Source organism: Procambarus clarkii, chromosome 31 (assembly GCF_040958095.1).
Source record: "Procambarus clarkii isolate CNS0578487 chromosome 31, FALCON_Pclarkii_2.0, whole genome shotgun sequence".
In the NCBI taxonomy this organism is placed as follows: domain Eukaryota; kingdom Metazoa; phylum Arthropoda; class Malacostraca; order Decapoda; family Cambaridae; genus Procambarus; species Procambarus clarkii.
The window spans coordinates 27,084,045-27,106,158 of NC_091180.1; the positions used below are offsets into that span (position 1 = coordinate 27,084,045).

Below are 22,114 nucleotides of genomic sequence, written 5' to 3' on the forward strand. Positions count from 1 at the left end.
TTCGTGAATCTAGGTCCTGGTCTTTGACCAAGCCTCCTGGTTGGTGGTCTGGTTAACCAGGCTGTTGAATGCAGCATCTTGCAGTATAAATCTCAGTCCGATTGATCACGTATCCTTTGAAGGTGTTTATCAAATTCTCTTTTTAATACCATGAGATGTCTGCTAGTTTATGACCGTTAAGTGTAGAGGGAGAGTGTTGAAAAGTCTTGGATCCTTAACCGAGAGAATTGTCTGTTAACATACCTACTGCACCTTTGCATTTCAATGGGGCTATTTTGCACTTCCTGCCATGCATCTTTATCTCGTGAGTTATTTCCGTGTGCCGATTTGAAACCAGTCCCCCTTAATATTTTAAAATATTTATTCAAAGTTTAAATTAATTAATTAATTATTCATTCTCTCTCTCTCTCTCTCTCTCTCTCTCTCTCTCTCTCTCTCTCTCTCTCTCTCTCTCTCTCTCTCTCTCTCTCTCTCTCTTTCTCTCATTCTCTCTCATTCTCTCTCATTCTCTCTCATTCTCTCTCCCATTCTCTCTCATTCTCTCTCTCATTCTCTCTCTCATTCTCTCTCTCATTCTCATTCTCTCTCTCATTCTCACTCTCTCTCCTTGTGCGCTAGAGAATATAGATTCAAATATTTTAACCAGTCCCAGTAACTTATGATGTTTTTGAACTTTATGCAAATATGATGGAGCACAATAGGCTTCAAAACCTGTACACAATTTAAGGTTGAGAGGTGGAACCAGAGAGCTAGAGAGCTAAAGCTCAACTGTAGCAATCACACCTAGGTTAGTATACAGGTTTCTGCTCACTTGCATAATTCAGGCTACCAATACTCGGCTCATGCGTGGCTTGATATAACTGATTTAATTTGTCATTCAACTTGTTGAATAAAATACAAGTGTCGGCCAACGGTCGCAACGCATTCTTAATGAATATTACACAACGTCTTCGTTCTACTCATTACCGTCGTGAAATAAGTTACTTCGATATTTATTCCATATAAAAAAACAAATAAGAAGGGTCATAGAGTTAGTAATATCTGTGCTTGCGGATCATTTAAGCATTACTTATACATTTTGGTGCCTGGGGAACAAGTACCACTAGTTTTTTTTAAGGAGGAGGTTGGTTCTATACTAATTGAAACAAGAGACCCTAGAGCCGCTTGCTTCCTCTTTCAGCGCATTAGTGTGGTGATAGAGAGAGGAAACGCACACTGCATCCATGGTTCCTGGCCGCGATCTGAGGCCAGGAACTAGACAACTTGTGCCACAATAATGTGGCTGAAAATATATCCAAATACTACATCAGAAAATGAAGAAACAACATAGGAACCAACATCAGGTAATATACTTATTACGTAACATGTACACAAATATGTAGGAACATGGGTGGTGATGCTAGTTCATATGAATCGTTTATTTGGTTCCCATTGGTGAGGACACGAAGCCTATTAGGCACATCGAAGTTGCACTAAGCCAGTGACCAATCTTTCCCAGGATGCAATCCTCAACAGTCTCTAAACCCCACTGGTACCTGTTTAAAAAAAAAAAAGTCTTGGGGTGGGGGGGGGGGATGTTGTTCGTGCCTAAACGAAATGTCTCTAGTCCATTAAGCCGCGTTACAAAAAAAAATCTACCAAGTAAACATATTTATTGACATTATACAATGCATTGTTTACACTCTCCAAGAGTTCACTGCTTTTTCAAAGAATCCATTGGTACAATACCTTTCTTTCCCGCCATCAGACATACTGCATGAAGCATCTATTATGCACCACACCTGATATGCGTCTTCACAATGTTCAATTGTCCATTCTGAAAACCCTGCCATAAATCCTTGTGCGGTCACGTATTAACGTCATTAAATGTACGATGCGTCTTCAGATCCTGGGCGCCGCCTATTACCTATTTATTAGGTTTTGTTTTATATGTAAATCAATGTATAGAGATGAGTCCCTTAATTCCCCAGTCTACTTTACCAATATATTCCTGCATATCTAGCCACTTGCAGAGCTCTGCTTCCATTTGTGATCCGGGAAATTTCGGGCCAGTATATATGCACCGAGTATTTTCTTATATCCCAGTGTACGTTTTATAATAATATTTAATTTACAAGAAGGTACAATGGGTTGTTGAGATTACATTAGTGATATTTTTACATCCTTGCAAAGCCACTAACACGCATAGCGTTTCGGGCAAATCTCTAATCTAACATATCAAGGTTAAAAAGAACATTGTAGCAAGGTTTTACATCAACCATATAAATTTACAGTGGTGATTACACTGGTAAAGATTAAGTACTTAGTCTTAAGCACTAATATTGGGGAAGTGGGTAGTAAGAGATATAGTGTGAGTTTGAAGCACAAGGTAGGAAACTATGAGGATGAAATTAGCTACTTTTTGGTTTTACTTTTGAACAGGACATAGGTTGGACAATTTTTTAATTCATCGGGGGAGTGAGTGCCAAAGATTGGCCCCTTTTATTTGCGTAGAGTGTTTGCACAGATTTAGTCTGACTCTGGGGATATCAAAGATGTATATATTTCTGGTGTGGTGCTCATGGGTTTCATTACACATATCAAGAAAAAGAATACTGAAAAGAATAATAATCTTATATACTGAGAATTTGCTCATACACTAGTGGATGTATGGAGAGTTGCATAAATGTTTAACTACTCGATAATTATGACTAAAAGTCATAATTATGTATTAGAATGTGACCGTTATGATATTAACGATTTATAAGATGCAACCTAGAACAGTGTTAACTAACGATCTTTGACCGATATCGATTTTCTCGGTGTTGGCTATCTCTGTCCTCGCGTGCCCATGTGTTTACAAGTATCTCCACAACTGTATATATAATTGGAAAGCTATATTTTATCAAGACTTTCTAGTGTCGGCAATTATTAAACACCATGCTGTTAATTTGTCGCCACTGTACACACACTAATTCACGCGTACACACACACACCAGGACACGCCCCCCAAAGCAAAACACCCTACACATCTGTTATACAAAAAGTGTTAAAGGCCGCATGTTTCAACAAAAAACTAAAGGATTTAACCAATAATTAGCAGACAATATTTTCTACAATAAATATTTCTCTCTCCTTAAAAAAGTCACGTTTTTATCACCTGTTAAACTGTATACGGTAAACAAATATGGCGCATTAATAGACTAAGCTCACGATTAGTAGACTAAGCTCTCCATTAATTGACTAAGCTCTCCATTGATAGACTAAGCTCACTATTAATAAACTAAGCTCACTATTAATAGACTAAGCTCTATTAATAGACTAAGCTCACTATTAATAGACTAAGCTCACTATTAATAGACTAAGCTCACTATTAATAAACTAAGCTCACTATTAATAGACTAAGCTCTATTAATAGACTAAGCTCACTATTAATAGACTAAGCTCACTATTAATAGACTAAGCTCACTATTAATAGACTAAGCTCACTATTAATAGACTAAGCTCACTATTAATAGACTAAGCTCTCTATTAATAGACTAAGCTCTCTATTAATAGACTAAGCTCTCTATTAATAGACTAAGCTCACTATTAATAGACTAAGCTCACTATTAATAGACTAAGCTCACTATTAATAGACTAAGCTCTCTATTAATAGACTAAGCTCACTATTAATAGACTAAGCTCTCTATTAATAGACTAAGCTCACTATTAATAGACTAAGCTCACTATTAATAGACTAAGCTCACTATTAATAGACTAAGCTCACTATTAATAGACTAAGCTCTCTATTAATAGACTAAGCTCACTATTAATAGACTAAGCTCACTATTAATAGACTAAGCTCACTATTAATAGACTAAGCTCACTATTAATAGACTAAGCTCTCTATTAATAGACTAAGCTCACTATTAATAGACTAAGCTCTCTACTAATAGACTAAGCTCTCTACTAATAGACTAAGCTCACTATGATCGAGTGGATAAGCGAGTTACGACACACAGGACAAGCTTACTGCGGCGACTTTCTTCAAACACACAATTAATTAAGAGCGTCGATTTCTAGGAATAAAAACAGTTAATATTCTACAGTAACATTACACGAGCAATCTAAACCCTGTTCACCAGAATGGCTCTGGCCTCAATTATTCCTCTCGAGATAATCAACAGATCTTAATTTCTAATAATAATAATTTATTTGCAAGAAGGTACAATGGCTTGACGAGATTAGATAAGTAATTTTACATTCACGCAAAGCCACTATCACGCAACTTAAATAGCAACTTATTCTCTTAAATGACTGTGTTAACTTGGGCAACTTGGACTTTATCCTCCCGGATGATAACTACAAGAGTTAATGAAGTAGGCATCCTGCAGTCTTGGGAGACTATGGAGTTGCAATCTGGTTCAAGTTTATTGAGAAAATGAAGTACATCTCAAAAGGATAGAGTAGCTTGGGCTATTTCTTCCCTCGTAAGCTCTGGTTGCCGAGGCTGGCGTGGCCTCTACAGGGCGCAACGTGAATGTAGTCATTGAAGAATTGTAGATTTATGAAAATACTTCCTGTAGTGACTTTTGCGCCTGGGTACTGGATGACGCTCGCGTCACCAAAGGGCGTCGGCGGGGCCTGCCAGACATATCTCTGGTAAGATTCGAGCAGGGCGATATTGCATGTAATATTTACTACTACCGTTCGTGAAGGAACATCTCGAGGGCTTCCTTGGTCGTTCATATTTAGATGACTTATCATGGAAGCCATGTCACGGGCTGGGCTTCATTTAGTGATTCACTAATCATCAGCTCACGCGACGACCGGAACCAGTGAAATATTCAATAATTTATTTCATGTTCACTCACAATGTGTGTGTGTGTGTGTGTGTGTACTCACCTAGTTGTGCTTGCGAGGGTTGTGAGCTCTGGCTCTTTGGTCCCGCCTCTCAACTGTCAATCAACTGATGTACAGATTCCTGAGCCTACTGGGCTCTATCATATATACATTTGATACTGTGTATGGAGTCAGCCTCCACCACATCACTTCCTACTGCATTCCATTTACTAACTACTCTGACACTGAAAAAGTTCTTTCTAATGTCTCTGTGGCTCATTTGGGTTCTCGGCTTCCACCTGTGTTCCCTTGTCAGCGTACCACCCTTGTTAAACAATTATCATTATCTACCCTATCAATTCTTCTGATAATTGTGTAGGTAGTGATCATGTCTCCCCGAGCTCTTCTGTCTTCCAGCGACGTGAGGTGTATTTCACGCAGCCTTTCCTCGTAACTCATGCCTCTTAGTTCTGGGACTAGCCTAGTGGCACACCTCTGAACTTTTTCCAGCTTCGTCTTGTGCCTGACTAGGTATGGGCTCCATGCTGGGGCCGCAAACTCCACGACTGGTCTTACACACGTGGGATACAAGGTTCTGAATGATTCCTTACACAGATTCCTGAAGGCAGTTCTGATGTTATCGAGCCTCGCATACGCCGCAGATGTTATTCTTTTGATGTGGGCTTCAGGAGACAGGGTTGGTGTGATATCAACTCCTTACTGAAGGATTCCTTACACAGGTTCCTGAACACCCCAGCGACGTTGGTGAAGAAAGCCTCGACCTCACCAAGACACTGGTGGACGCTCACCGTGAAGATCGGGGGGGGGGGGGGTCCGCGTTTTATTCACGTATACGAGGGGTTTACAGGTCATTACTAGTCTACCTGTAAACTATTAATGATTGAAACTCCTCCGATATGAACGACAATGGCATTTCATGACAACGAAAACCTTGAGGCCAGTTCCTGGAGTTTAAGGGATTGCCTTAGTAATTACCAGAGAGTTCTCGGACTAATTAAAGCAACCATTCATATACGAGTACCGGAAGGAACCGTAGAGGTTGGTGTTGGGGGGGGGGAAGGCAGGTGTTGGGGGGGAGGAAGGCAGGTGTTGGGGGGGAGGAAGGCAGGTGATGGGGGGGGGGGGAAGGCAGGTGTTGGGGGGGAGGAAGGCAGGTGATGGGGGGGGAAGGCAGGTGTTGGGGGGGAGGAAGGCAGGTGATGGGGGGGGGAAGGCAGGTGTTGGGGGGGAGGAAGGCAGGTGATGGGGGGGGGAAGGCAGGTGTTGGGGGGGAGGAAGGCAGGTGGGGGGGGGGAGGAAGGCAGGTGGGGGGGGGGAGGAAGGCAGGTGGGGGGGGGAGGAAGGCAGGTGATGGGGGGGGGAGGAAGGCAGGTGTTGGGGGGGAGGAAGGCAGGTGATGGGGGGGGGAAGGCAGGTGTTGGGGGGGAGGAAGGCAGGTGATGGGGGGAGGGGAAGGCAGGTGTTGGGGGGGAGGAAGGCAGGTGATGGGGGGGGGAGGAAGGCAGGTGTTGGGGGGAGAAAGGCAGGTGATGGGGGGGGGGGGAAGGCAGCTGTTGGGGGGGGAGGAAGGCAGGTGATGGGGGGGGGAGGAAGGCAGGTGATGGGGGGGGGAGGCAGGTGTTGGGGGGAGGAAGGCAGGTGATGGGGGGGGAAGGCAGGTGATGGGGGGGGGGAAGGCAGGTGTTGGGGGGGAGGAAGGCAGGTGATGGGGGGGGAGGAAGGCAGGTGTTGGGGGGAGGAAGGCAGGTGATGGGGGGGGGAAGGCAGGTGTTGGGGGGGAGGAAGGCAGGTGATGGGGGGGAAGGCAGGTGTTGGGGGGGAGGAAGGCAGGTGATGGGGGGGGAAGGCAGGTGTTGGGGGGGAGGAAGGCAGGTGATGGGGGGGGGGAGGAAGGCAGGTGTTGGGGGGGAGGAAGGCAGGTGATGGGGGGGGAGGAAGGCAGGTGTTGGGGGGGAGGAAGGCAGGTGTTGGGGGGGGAGGAAGGCAGGTGATGGGGGGGGAAGGCAGGTGTTGGGGGGAAGGGTAGATGTTGGAGGGAAGGCAAGGGGGAGGGGAGGGTAGGTGTTGGGGGGAAGGCAAGGGGGGGAGGGTAGGTGTTGGGGGGAAGGCAGGGGGGGGGGAGGGTAGGTGTTGGGGGGAAGGCAAGGGGGGGGAGGGTAGGTTTTGGGGGAAGGCAAGGGGGGGAGGGTAGGTGTTGGGGGGGAAGGCAAGTAGGGAGGGTAGGTGTTGGGGGGGAAGGCAAGGGGGGAGGGGTAGGTGTTGGGGGGAAGGCAAGGGGGGAGGGTAGTGTTGGGGGGGAAGGCAAGGGGGGGGGGAGGGTGGTGTTGGGGGGAAGGCAAGGGGGGAGGGTGGTGTTGGGGGGAAGGAAAGGGGGGGAGGGTAGGTGTTGGGGGGAAGGCAAGGGGGGAGGGTAGGTGTTGGGGGGAAGGCAAGGGGGGGAGGGCAGGTGTTGGGGGGAAGGCAAGGGGGGGAGGGTAGGTGTTGGGGGGAAGGCAAGGGGGGGAGGGTAGGTGTTGGGGGGAAGGCAAGGGGGGAGGGTAGGTGTTGGGGGGAAGGCAAGGGGGGGAGGGTAGGTGTACTGCCAGAGACCTGGAGGTTTGGTAGGGACGAAATTGCTTTGGAAAACATATCACTATATTCAAATGTGGTTATTCTGCATATACAGATATATGTATTTTCAATACAGAATATGTCTCTAGGTCGTATATATTGTAAACTATTTTCTTGCGAGTTAACAATATCTACATATATTACGCTTTCTATGGAAGCAATAACTTTAATGTAGTATATTTCTTCTAGTTGTATATTCAGATGCAGATGATGAGTCACAATAACGTGGCTGAAATATGTTGACCAGACCACACACTAGAAAATGAAGCGACGACGACGTTTCGGTCCGTCCTGGACCATTCACAATCGACTTGAGAATGGTCCAGGACGGACCGAAACGTCGCCGTCTCTTCATTTTCTAGTGTGTGTGGTCTGGTCAACATAGTTGTATATTCTCCATTCAAAAGCAAGACAGCATACGAAAGCCCAGCAGCTGCATATAGTGCTGTACTGCCATTCCCGGTTGGCGGCTCAAGAGTCAGGCAGGCAGGCAGGCGCGCAAGCCATTGTGCCTGGGCCACACAGCAGCGAGCGGGAGACTAGTAAGAGGCACTCTCCTCCGCGCTCCCCCGTCTGGTGTGGAGGTGCCTGATGTCCTCGTTTTGGGCGGGAAGTCGACAGCTGTGTTCGGTTGCAAAAGTCTTGTGGTCACTTGTTACCACGTGTTTTATATATTTTGTGAATACAGCTTGTACATGCGTATGATGTGGGAGTATGGGTGGAGTGGTTAATGTACTGGCAAAGCATCTAACGTGTTCTAAGTCCGAGTCTGCTTGAGGAGACAGTTTCTAACTCACTTAACTCGCCAGTTCTAGAAGTGTAACGAAGTCAACACTTGTAGAACTTGTTTATCAACATCCAGTCACACGAGGATGTTTTATCAACATCTCCCTCTCACTCGGTCCACCAAGGTTATGACGCCAGACTCTATAGCAGTGGGTTGACAGCTGTTCCTCCGGTCCCTCCAAACTATTACCTGGCGAAGTGCTACTCTTGGGACCCACCCAGCGAGCACTTGATTGAACGGTTTCTAATGCTCGTCATGTCTTAAACTGTCACGTACGAGTGCTGCACGCGTTGCTCGCGCATTCTCAAGCTTAATTTCAACACGTTGGTGTTCAGTGAACTTCGTACAAGTTGTATATTGTTCCTATCGATGGCAATCAGCTGGGTTAACCACTGTTATTATATCTCCCACTAAAATCAGCTCTTGTCCTCAATTTATTCTTTTCCTCTCCCCACTTTCCCACCGGCCAATCTTGGCCATATGTGAGTAAGGCGATGGCAGCTACATCCTTACACTCGTATAGGGCGAAGTCATTGTTCGGAAGTCGTGTAATAACAGTTTCATTCTAGTGATTTTGTCCACAGTGAATCAAGTCAGCTTCCTGAGTACAGCTTACTAAATAGAGTGAAAAGTTTTGAACGTGCATTTTTATACAGCTCTTAGTGAATAAAAGCACTGTCATGCCATCATTAGTCAAAGATGTGATGACAAAGGGGTGTACATCTCCCCAGAAAGATGAGGTGGCCAGTGTGTCTTCTGGTGGGCGTGGTGGGCGTGTCTTGCGTGACGCTGAAAGGGCGAGGGTCCTTAGAATTGAGGAAGCATGTGGCCGGTGACGTGAGCGAGGCGGTGGGCTCCATGATGAGCCAGGTAGTGAAGGAACACCTTGCCGGCTGCCACCTCGTGCTGGTCACCTCGTCCAAACACTCCTCTGTGCTCTCTCACATCATCAGGCGAGTTTCCTGGGGCCAGATTCACGAAAGCACTTACGCAAGCACTTACGAACGTGTACATCTTTCCTCAATCTTCGCTGGCTTTGGTTACATTTATTAAACAGTTTACAAGCATGAAAACTTGCCAATGAACTGTTGTTATTGTTATAAACAGCCTCCTGGTGCTTCGGAGCTCATTAACGGTTTTATAATTGTAAACAAAGCCGCCAAAAATTGAGAAAAGATGTACAGGTTCGTAAGTGCTTGCCTAAGTGGTTTCGTGAATCCGACCCCTGGACTGTGGAATGTTTTTTTGCAATGTTGCATACATTTGTTTTCCTATTTGCAGTATAAATATTTGAAGGAAAGAAAGTTGTTTACAGACGATGTTTCCTGCTTCAGATACAAGAAATTAGATAGAGTCTATGGTTAAGTGACCAACACGAGTTAAAGACTTGGTATGTATACTTCAAGATTCCTGGCGGTAACACCAGCTATGGGGGTAGTGGTGACGGAGACCGGAGCTGCGTCTGCAGACGGAGTGACTGAGAAGGAATACGACAACCTGAAGCAGGAACTGTGGGGGGACCTCACCCTCGCCTGCCAGGCCCTCGTCGTTGACAACACCAGCAGCAGCAGCAAACACAACTCCACTGTCAGGTACGTTAGTGTTTTTGTAGCTCTTGTGATAGCCGTAATTATTTGTTTAAAGATTCTGGACTTTATTGTAGCACAGATATCATTCATTTGAACAGTTCCATCACTTCATTTTGAACGGGATTTTGTTATCAAGTGCCTGTTTAAGTTATATATCTGACAAGATACTTCGTTAACCCCTGAACTTTTATACTAATTAATAATAATTCCCGTTCTCGTGGATAAAAAGACTGGAAATAATATATATATGTACATCAGGCTTAATTTACTGCTTATATCTAGGTCTCCTCCTTAAGTCAATCTACTGACCCTCCCCAGGTGAACCCCACGCCAATCTCCCGGGTACGTATTTACTGCTAGGTGAACAGGTGCATTACGTGAAAGCCCGGAAATCGAACCCCGTATCCCCCCACCGAGAATCGAGAACAAAGCCAACTGTCCAGTGAGACATACCTTTATATTATTCACATTGTGTACCAACGTTTACTCTATATAAAACACACTTGAGGCAGATATATAAACAAAAATATGATTATTGCTGGTAATGCCATCAATACGATTATTGCCGGTCCAGCAGCTGGACACCCTCATAAAGACTGTCAAGCAGTATCCTCCCCCCCGATAACAGCTTGACGATTAAATGCAACCTCAGAATACTGAAAAGAATTACTGAAAAAAAAAATTGTACCACTTACGGGCTATTCATGCCCGTGCCACCTCTTGGGTGGCTTAATCTTTATCAATCAATCTATTGCCAGTGTGGGAATTGTGATTGCTTCCACCCACATAGGTTCCTGGAGTGGTATGGGCTCTGGACGCGGCCCCATGCTAGGCTACTGATATTAGGAGACGAGGCAGGAGTGAAAACCTTCTTTCGTCATCATGTTCTTCGAAACACCATCCATGCCCTGTACCTCGCCCTGGACAATCCCGCCTTCCGCGCTCTCACACTCGACACACGTAAGTTGTCATATAACGAAGGCACTAACCCCCTGGAAGCCTATCACACGCGATACAATATTGACAAAAAAAAAAAAAATTACCCCAGCTCAGTTAGTGTCACGAGAACATGCTGGTAACAGCCTAAGCCATTTGTTATGGCCAAATACATTGATGTATTTGAGCTTGTTATTAAGTTCGTCACCATTTCTTTGTAACAATATAGGCGAGAGAGATGGTGAAGGTGTGTCGGTGGTGAGCGAGGCAGTGGGAGTCTACCGTCGATGTCTGTACTGTGACAATGGACAGGCAGACTCCTCTCTGCTTCACCGCTGGTCTCTTCACTCCCAAGTCCCCAGAGATCTTCACCTCTTCCAAGGTGAGCTTATTAAATGGTGTGTAACAATAAATTAATGCCCCCCCCCCGCTCCTGTGCCTGGTAAATCCACTACGGGTTCATCATAGCCCGTGCTACTTTTTTTTTTTTTTTTTTTTTGAGATATATACAAGAGTTGTTACATTCATGTACAGCCACTAGTACGCGTAGCGTTTCGGGCAGGTCCCTGGAATACGATCCCCTGCCGCGAAGAATCGTTTTTTCATCCAAGTACACATTTTACTGTTGCGTTAAACAGAGGCTACAGTTAAGGAATTGCGCCCAGTAAATCCTCCCCGGCCAGGATACGAACCCATGACATAGCGCTCGCGGAACGCCAGGCGAGTGTCTTACCACTACACCACGGAGACTGTAGAAATTTGACTTGGAAATTTTGTTCCGAGTAGCTAAAACAACAACGATAAATTAATTAATTGTAACCATCTGGTTTAAAAGACGTTCTGTCTTGATCTTGTCACATGATCGCCATAGTAATTGATCCTCGGACCAGTGACCAGATTCACGAAGCAGTTACGCAAGCATTTACGAACCTGTACATTTTTTCTCAGTCTTTGGCGGCTTTGTTTACAATTATTAAACAGTTAATGAGCTCCGAAGCACCAGGAGGCTGTTTATAACAATAACAACAGTTGATTGGCAAGTTTTCATGCTTTAAAACTGTTTAATAAGTGTAACCAAAGCCGTCAAAGATTAAGGAAAGGTCTACACTTTCGTAAGTACTTGCGTAACTGCTTCATGAATCTGGCCCTAGGCTCGTCCAAACTAACCGCCTTCAAAGATATAATCATGTTTTAATGTATTTTGTAAATTAGGAGTTTTTCTTAAATACAAGTAAATATTACAATTTTGTATCTAGTTAGGCCTAGGGTGTGTTTATAATTTAAATGTTTTGGTGTTTTACCCACGTTCATTAAATACCAACACCAAAGCTTTTTCTCATTTGACTCGCGCAAGGGCATATCTCTATGGAGCTCTAGCTCCAGGTCCCAGTCTTCAGCGATGATTTCTATTCAATGATTTCTATTCTATTCGATGATTTCTATTACGTGCCTAATGTCGAAGCTTTTGTAAGAGTCTACCAAGTAAATTAGCGTCTTCTATTTGTATAACAGAAAACGAAATCCGAATAAATTTGATCCGTGAAGGATATACTACTTCACTGAGGATATCATGTACAGAAGGGATATAACAATGATGCTATAATGATGATGGAAATTGTGTGTAAAGATACACATTCTTACAAGAATGTAAGAAATAAATAATAATGATGTATCCCCACTAGTCATTAGGCAGAAAGCAGTGTTGGGTACTTCACTACTACTTAAAATTCACCCATCATCTCCCACTTATATTTTCATTAGTTGAATATGTTTTTGTTGTGGTTGAAGGAAAATTCATTTAAATCAAACATTTTGTCTTTGCACCCTGGGGGGAAAAATTCGTCAGAAGACCCCGACGACTTCATGGGTCACAAGTTCATGCTGACAGCCAAGAATTACTTTCCGTACTTCAGCTTCCAGAGGGCCAGCGAGGACCCAGATGACACGAAGGTCTTCCCGCTGGACTCCCTCAATACCCGCATGATCTACACTTTGTCGTCTCTCCTCAACTTCACGCAAGTACCCGCCGCGCTGCTCTTGTACATTGTAACATTGCTACCGTGTGGCTACCCAACCTTGCTCTTCAAGCCTATGCAGACGAGGAGTCACAACGTGGCTGAAACTATGTTGACCAAACCACACGCTAGAACTTGAAGGGACGACGACGTTTCGGTCCGTCCTAGACCATTCTCAAGTTGATTGTGTCAAGTCAAGTCGACAATCGACTTGAAAATGGTTCAGGACGGACCGAAACTTCGTCGTCCCTTCATGTTCTAGTGTGTGGTTTAGTCAACATATTTCAACACTATCATTTAAAAGGCATCAAATAAATGGGTGGAAATGAGAAATGTCACAGATTTGTACCCAATTCGTGAAATATAATTTATGGGAGGCGTTTGAAGGATAATATTATTATTATTATTATTATTATTATTATTATTATTATTATTATTATTATTATTATTATTATTAGCTATTGTTATTAAATGAGGTTTTTTAGTAGTCCTGTAGCGCAATGGTCAGTCCTCGGCTCAAGAAAGGTCCCAGATTCGATCCCAGGGCACGTTTGGACACGTTTCCTGTCATCTGATGGCTCTGTTCACCTAATAGGAAATGTGTACCCGGGAGTTAACCTGTGGGTGGCATTCTTGCAACAGGTCATCAGTAGCTGACTTGAGGAACCTCGAAAAGCCCTAACAGGCTTCCTCTCTCCTATTGAAAACCTTTTGGTAAACTCTATGATTAAGGTACTCTTTTTCGCTGTTCAGGTACGAGATTCGGGAACCAGCGGACCGTCAGTGGGGAGTACCCTCAGCAGGAGGAAACTTCACAGGCATGGTGGGTGACCTCCAGTCTCAGAGAGCGGATTTCTCCCTCGACCTGACCCTCATCCCGCAGCGAGTAGCCGTCATCGAGTTCTGCAGAGTCTACATCGACGAGTCTGTTGTCATAATCTCTTCCAAGCCCCGGCCGCTCCCGGAATACTTGTCACTAGTCAGACCTTTTGAAGGTGCTTAATCCAGGACGTTTGAACATATGTTACCACAATGTGCCATCATGTTCAGAGTTTATCCTAAAGTTATTTGTTGACCAGACCACACACTAGAAGGTGAAGGGACGACGACGTTTCGGTCCGTCTTGGACCATTCTCAAGTCGATTGTATCGCACAACATCGCACAATCGACTTGAGAATGGTCCAGGACGGACCGAAACGTCGTCGTCCCTTCACCTTCTAGTGTGTGGTCTGGTCAACATACTTCAGCCACGTTATTGTGACTCATCGCTTGCCTAAAGGTATTTTTCCCGGCCACGAACAGTTACACAGATTTTTACTATACGAGAAAGTTCACTGTGAACTCGTGTTGGGGGCCTGCCAGGGCAGACTGCAGTAAACATCACTACCATCAACGTGGAGTACAATCGCAGATATTTCCAATGGTTAACCTTTAGAGATTAAACAGTTTAAATGTTTAACCTAGAGGTTAAACATTTAACCTCTAATCTGCTGAAGAAAGGCATTTGTAGAGACCATACTAGTATTTCCTATTTATAATTTACGACTTTACTAATGATTTTAAGTAAAGTTCAAAATTTTTTAGATTAAAAATACACCGTATCAGCCAAGAATAAATGTACACACACAGGAAATACTTGGATAAAATCCGTAATTATTTCTCAGGCGAGTTATGGCTTACCCTGCTGGCGAGCATCTGTGTCTGGGGCGTGACTCAATGGCTGCTGCAGAAGGCATGGGCGAGGGTGTCTGGGGGTAGCAGTCTGACTCTGGGCGCCGCTCTCATGTACAGCTGGGGCGCCATCTTGGGTTACCCGCCCCCTCACCTTCCTCACAACATCACTGGAAAGGTAGGCATTGATTAATAATTACAAATCAGTATGTCAATGTAGTTATAAGAAATCAGAATGATAGAAGAGTTCTATAATTTGTGAATTGGTAGAAGAATTTAATCCTTGCATCAGGAACTTTCTTCAGCCACGACCGAGAAGAAGTGGTTTTGGCTGATGAAAGATCCTGTTGCTAGGACTTCCGAGTCTTCCCAACCACTTGGAGTGGTCGGTACAGCGACGGCCTCGCTTCTTGCAAGTCGGCGTTCGATCCCCCGATGGTCCAAGTGGTTGGGACACTTCATTTCCTCCATCCTATTCCACATCCTTGTCCTCTTATCCCTTTCAAGTTGTGTACAGTCTAGTATTGGCTTAGCGTTTTCTTTTGCTGATTATCTTACCTTCCTCCACTACACTCCTATAACTGTTGGTGTCCCAACCACTTGGGCTGGACGGTAGAGCGACGGCCTCGCTTCATGCAGGTCGGCGTTCAATCCCCTACTGTCCAAGTGGTTAGGCACCATTTCTTCCCCCCCCCCCCCCGTCTTATCCCAAATCCTTATCCTGATCCCTTCCAAGTGCTATATAGTCGTAATGGCTTGGCCCTTTCCCCCCTCACAATTCCCTTCCTATAATTGTTTTTGTTCCAACACACACTTTTCGCAATAGTGTAAAATGCATAATATATAATTCAGAAATCATTTGGTTATTACAAATGTTAGTAATAACTTTACTTTCTGACGATTATTCTCTGCATGTTTTAACGGTGTATGGGGAGGCTAACGAAGGCAATTCCTCGTAATGCAATGATTCTCAAATCCTTTGTATCTTGTCACATCAGAGTTTAAAATTATGGACGGAAGTAGCTATAGGAACTGATGGATTGATAGCTTCCTGGCTACGTATGTGGTGTGGGTGGAGGGTATGACAACCTACCCATATTTTTATTCCATAAACATGCCGTGTCTTACCTGCTCATATCCGCTGTACAAGTGCATACAGGTGTCGACAGGGCAGCGGATTCCTTATTCACATCTGCCCACGTCCCCAGGTGATGGTAGGGTGCTGGCTGGTGCTGTGTCTGACGATGACCTGCGCGTACAGCTCGTCACTGGTGTCCCACCTGGTAGTACAAGGCAAGTCTCCCCTCATCAACAGCATTCAGGAGCTGGTGGCGAAGAGCGGGTGGCGGTGGGGGACCCCTCGCATGACGGGCGCTCTGCTCATCTTCCTCAACACCAGTCAAGACCCTGCCGTACAGAAGCTGTATTACAACATGCAGGTGTGTGTGTAGTGGGGGGCAGATAGGTTTGTTTATTGAGACAGGCAGGCATGTGTAACTGGGCAGCCAGGCAGGGTGTGTGTGTGTGTGTGTGTGTGTGTGTGTGTGTGTGTGTGTGTGTGTGTGTGTGTGTGTGTGTGTGTGTGTGTGTGTGTGTGTTGTAATGGGAGGCAAGCAATTGATTATCAGGGCATTCATGGCCTTGCAGAGGAAAGCAGCATCATAATATTTAAATATCACTGACATGGGTTCTTCTATTACTTCAGTTCAATATATTTCCGTCACCAGGCCAATTCCACGATCCCCGTGTCCCCCCCCTTCACATGGCTCTTAATTAAATGTATAAACACCATGTACATCAACGCTACTGTGTGTGTGTGTGTACTCTCACGAAAACTGTGAACCTTTCCCTGGTCCGTCCTCGTGCCCTCCACAGGCCGACAGTATGGAGAAGGGGATGGAACTGGTCCTTAAGGGCGACTACGCCTTCATCTACAGCAAGTACTACTCCAGGACCCTGGTGGCCACCAATTACACAGACGAGTTCGGCTACACCCCCATCCATATTAGCAGCGAGGAGTACCCGCTTTTTGCTGGCAACGCCTGGGGATTCAGGTGGGCAACAGCTGGGGATTCGGGTGGGCAACAGCTGGGGATTCAGGTGGGCAACAGCTGGGGATTCGGGTGGGCAACAGCTGGGGATTCAGGTGGGCAACAGCTGGACAACGTCTGATTTCTCATATTATAATGAAAACTATACATTTTTAATTAGCCGACTCAAATTGTATTCATAATAGAGTCTTGGGGTCGTCCAAGTGCCGTATGATAACTTTTAGACTTCCAAGGATAGGTTTCAGCATCATAATGACTTTACGACTGATTTGGGACATGTTGGAGTTCCTTCTGTTCCTTTACCAACAGGCGGTTAACCTGTTGGTAAAACAGGTTAACCGCCTGTGAACCATTGTTTACCACAGTGGTTAACAGGGCTGTTTCGTGACAACCGAAACGCCCTGTTCGAATCCCATAGTAAACTAGAAATAAATATATATATATGCCTAAATATATAGCCCTGTATAAGAAGGTAAAACATACCCAGATTGACATTGTGCTAACCGAAGCATTAATATTAGGACTGTTAACCGACATGCAATAATGAGCCTAATACCAAATGTAAGAAAGGTTGACTTTTACCACTGTCGCAGAAACTGACAAATCAAACGTTGCATTTTGAGTTTTAACTTTCAAGGCATTTAGTAAGTTAATTTAAAAAGTTTAGTAAGTTTCTATCAACTTGTGTACGCAAAATATGACACACAGTATAGTATGACAAGAGTACACACACACACACACACACACACACACACACACACACACACACACACACACACACACACACACACACACACATACATATACAGTTTCAAATGTAGATATGATAGAGCCCAGTAGGCTCAGGAACCTGTACACCAGTTGATTGACAGTTGAGAGGCGGGACCAAAGAGCCAAAGCTCAACCCCCGCAAGCACAATTAGGTGAGTACACACACACTACCACCCATTTAGGAGACCCGCCAGATTCAAACACCTGACCTGACATCCCAACCCTCCTCCTACAGGACTGGGGCGCCATTCCGCCGGCTACTGAGCTTGTCGATACAACGATTGCTTGAAGCCGGGCTCATCACCTTCTGGATGAACGACGTCATCAGCGTCTACGTGAGGGAGGCCAGGACACAGAAGGTGGCCAGGGAGGCCCGCGGCCAGCAAGCCAGGCTCATGTATAAAGTAATGCGATTGGTTACGGATGGTTACGAGGGGGAGAGTGTGGCTTAGATGAGAGGGCCCAGGAGGGGTAGTTTTGATGTAAGGGGGCCCCAGGAGGGGGTAGTTTTGATGCAAGGGGGGCCCCCAGGAGGGGGGTAGTTTTGATGCAAGGGGGGCCCCCAGGAGGGGGGTAGTTTTGATGCAAGGGGGCCCCAGGAGGGGGGTAGTTTTGATGCAAGGGGGCCCCAGGAGGGGGTAGTTTTGATGCAAGGGGGCCCCCAGGAGGGGGTTAGTTTTGATGCAAGGGGGCCCCCAGGAGGGGGTAGTTTTGATTCAAGGTGGGCCCAGGAGGGGGTAGTTTTGATTCAAGGTGGGCCCAGGAGGGGGTAGTTTTGATGCAAGGGGCCCCAGGAGGGGGTAGTTTTGATGCAAGGGGCCCAGGAGGGGGGGTAGTTTTCATGCAAGGGGCCCCAGGAGGGGGTAGTTTTGATGTAAGGGGCCCCAGGAGGGGGTAGTTTTGATGTAAGGGGCCCCAGGAGGGGGTAGTTTTGATGCAAGGGGCCCCAGGAGGGGGTAGTTTTGATGCAAGGGGCCCCAGGAAGGGGTAGTTTTGATGCAAAAGGGGCCCCAGGAGGGGGTAGTTTTGATGCAAGGGAGCCCAGGAGGGGGGGGGGTAGTTTTGATGCAAGGTGGCCCCAGGAGAGGTAGTTTTGATGCAAGGTGGGGCCCAGGAGGGGGGGGGGTAGTTTTGATGCAAGGGGGCCCAGGAGAGGTAGTTTTGATGCAAGGTGGGGCCCAGGAGGGGGGGGAGTAGTTTTGATGCAAGGTGGGGCCCAGGAGGGAGGGTGGGGTTAGTTTTGATGCAAGGTGGGGCCCAGGAGGGGGGGGTTAGTTTTGATGCAAGGTGGGGCCCAGGAGGGGGGGGGGTTAGTTTTGATGCAAGGTGGGGCCCAGGAGGGGGGGGGGGTTAGTTTTGATGTAAGGGGGCCCAGGAGAGGTAGTTTTGATGCAAGGGGGCCCAGGAGGGGGGGGGGGTAGTTTTGATGCAAGGTGGGCCCAGGAGGGGGTAGTTTTGATGCAAGGGGGCCCAGGAGGGGGTAGTTTTGATGCAAGGGAGCCCAGGAGGGGTAGTTTTGGTGCAAGGGGGGCCCAGGAGGGGGTAGTTTTGATGCAAGGGGCCCCAGGAGGGGATAGTTTTGATGCAAGGGGGCCCAGAAGGGGGGTAGTTTTGATGCAAGGGGGCCCAGGAGGGGGTAGTTTTTATGCAAGGGGGCCCAGGAGGGGTAGTTTTGATGCAAGGGGCCCCAGGAGGAGGTAGTTTTGATGCAAGGTGGCCCCCAGGAGGGGGGGGGGGTAGTTTTGATGCAAGGGGCCCCAGGAAGGGATAGTTTTGATGCAAGGTGGCCCCAGGAGGGGGTAGTTTTGATGCAAGGGGCCCCAGGAGGGGGTAGTTTTGATGCAAGGGGCCCCAGGAGGGGTAGTTTTGATGCAAGAGGCCCCCAGAAGGGGGGTAGTTTTGATGCAAGGGGCCCCAGGAGGGGTAGTTTTGATGCAAGGGGCCCCCAGGAGGGGGGTAGTTTTGATGCAAGGGCCCAGGTGGAAGGTTGCTTTTATTATGAGTTGACACTGTTTTATATGCATGTTTTAAGTAGCATGCAGGCTTACATATATACATTGATATATAAATGACCTAGAACAGATGTTTCATATTAACTGACCATTCTCAAGTTACACCACCAAGTCTATGATCACGCAATTCCTCCCTGTGCAGGGGGCTGAGGGCAAGGTGGTCCTGGGTCTGGTTCACCTTCAAGTCACCTTCTACCTCCTCCTCTTCAGCTACAGCCTCGGCCTCTTCATCTTCCTCCTCGAGCTGCTCCTCAAGTGGTAACCAATATCTCGCAAGTGGTTGTACCAAGGGGAGGGAACCATGACAAGATATTCTTGGTAGCAATGTCCTGGTGAAACTTGGACATAAGTATATTTCGTAAGACACATTATGAACACATTAGCTCAGTCGATTAAGGCAGCGTCTGGGATGCTCTCGGACGTAAGTTCGAATCCTCGTCACGGCCCTTGTGGATTTATTCATTGTATATTTCGTAAGCTTCCTCGCTGATGTAGTTATTTGTTTACTTGTGTAGGAATCTCTGTAAGGGAAAATGCCTAGCCTAGGCGGATACGCATGCGCGCTTTGCGTATATGCGTATACAGTAATTCGAAAAATAGTAATAATTACAAGCATTCCCCATTACCTAGATCACCTCAAGTCTAGTACGGGGTGTTACAAATTTCACGAACAGCAAACGTAACAAAATAAATATTATTAGAATGCACCTGCTTATATAGACATTATATTGCTAGCATTAATATTTTCCAGTGATCCCCCTGCCGCAATATTTAGCTTCTTTAGGCACGTAACCTCCTGCATATAGCAACTATGTTCGATTTGCCAGCAATAAAAACAATATGAATAGTCTGCCTTTTTGTTAATGTTCTCCCTAGGAGGCTTGCTGCAATGTATATATATATATATAAAGACATTTTTCTTCTCACACTTTACCTTGGGAGCAAGGTAAAGTGTGTGTCTTGGGGAGGGGGGGGTCCGGAAGTTGTTAACCCCCCCCCCCACTACACAACGGCCACCTTGAGTATGTCTTGGGGGGGGTATACATATCCGACTATCAGACAATCCGAACTGACAGATTCATGCCCCTAATATATGTATATTGAACTCTAGGTGTATACAATGTATGAATACAACGTGTGCACGTGTGTATATATATATATATATATATATATATATATATATATATATATATATATATATATATATATATATATATATATATATATATATATATATATATATTCATGCCAGCGTGCCGTCACAGGCACTGTGATGGCAGGAAAGCCTAAACTCTCTCACCACAAGTGGAAATTGTCACCTTAACCTTTTATCCCTGCTGTTAACTTCCTCTAATGGTAATCAACTCTTGGAACGTTCAATGAAAAAAATTACTTTAACTTTATAGGTGTCTGATAATACATATTTTTTTTTTGTAACTTGAAGATACTTTTTGAAGAGCACGAACGTATGCAGTGAACATACTCTATTGGCTGGCGGAGATGGGGGTACTAGGCTGGGGCATGCGCCACCCCCAACAGAATATAAATTTGCCCTTACCTGTACAAAATTGTATATTCCCCCCCCCCCAAGAAAACCACATTCAAATCACTTTTATTAGAAGTATTATGAAACAGTATTGCCCACAAAATATCCTTGACAAATTGGCTTTCGCTATGAGTGTATGGATAGATTCATCATCCTTTGGGGTTTTGTTGTCTTTAAATCTTCTCCCCATGGTTTTATTGATCACGTGGTGATCACCAATATTGATTAAGTTATCAATATTTATTGATAACTTAATCTCACCTAATGTTTGAGTTGACTGTTGCACTGTGTTAAAGAGCTCCATGGCTGAATTAATTACCTGAGCACAGATAATTAATATGTACGTGTAATTAAAGGATCCCTAAAGGATACTTTAGGGGATCCTTCTTCCAAAACTTAGGTTTTATCAATTTAGTTTTACAAGTAAAAAGAAAGCCTAGCGTTCCTGGAAAATTTAAAAACAATATTTGAAAACAAAAATAAAAAATTATCATAAGGCAGCGACATGTCCTAAAGATTACATAGCCCTGTGTCACAGTACTAAATTTTCCAGATCTAACGCAGGATGCAAGAGAAATCATACAACACACTACAGTTGGATATTGAATGTTGATCCTTGCAATAGACTGTGGGGGGTAGAAATAGCCTAAGCTACTCTATCCCTTTGAGATGTATTTATTGCTTATCTCAATAAACATACTTGAACTTGCAATAGATCAAGATACCCGACCCCCCGAGCACACACTTCATAATTTAATATCTCGCTTGAAGAATATTTATACAGAACTCCATTTTATAATTTTTCTCCTTCACTGGATTTTTATTATTTTGCATCCAATAATTTGGTTACTAATCAAGAGGTTACGTTTTACTTATGGAATAAAACCATTTACTCCTAAAAGGGCGGCAATATAAATAAATAAATTGAGAAGGGTACGGAGGCTGTTATAATAGCACAAAGTAATGACTGCAAAGTCAGTAAGTTAATAGGAGAAGAAAAACAGAAATTATTCACTCAATAGTGTTGCCTCCATAGCTTGGTCAACACCGACGACAACTCGACTATTATAATCAAGTTACTACTTAATAGCTCCATTTGCAGTAACTAAACATAAACATACTGTACTACACTTACTAAATGACGGTCTGGAGACGGGGACGTCACAAGGAACCTTCAATAATAAGCAAGGAAGCTATAGTCAACAGGACAGCGGCGTCCCCCGGGCCGTCGCCATGTTTACCTGCTCGCCTCTCGCACAGGGTTGCCAGATCCAAATTGCGGAAAGTAGCGAGCTGACGGC

The 22,114-nt window shown here is 45.3% G+C and overlaps 1 protein-coding gene and 1 long non-coding RNA gene across 2 annotated transcripts; one reads left to right on the forward strand and one right to left on the reverse strand.

The window, feature by feature from the left end:
- The first annotated feature begins 9,531 nt into the window (after nt 1-9,531).
- Nucleotides 9,532-20,088, forward strand: LOC123758912 (probable glutamate receptor). The gene is made up of 10 exons (XM_045743679.2): nt 9,532-9,813; nt 10,601-10,770; nt 10,976-11,128; nt 12,593-12,761; nt 13,515-13,756; nt 14,427-14,611; nt 15,642-15,872; nt 16,309-16,487; nt 17,491-17,659; nt 19,410-20,088. Exons 1-10 carry the CDS (start codon nt 9,614-9,616, stop codon nt 19,527-19,529), a joined length of 1,818 nt encoding a protein of 605 aa, XP_045599635.2. The 5' UTR covers nt 9,532-9,613; the 3' UTR covers nt 19,530-20,088.
- LOC138370156 (uncharacterized) lies at nt 14,470-22,114 on the reverse strand. The gene is made up of 3 exons (XR_011230057.1): nt 21,949-22,114; nt 15,562-15,840; nt 14,470-14,603 (listed from the first exon to the last, which is right to left on the reverse strand). It is a non-coding gene; the product is annotated as an uncharacterized lncRNA (long non-coding RNA).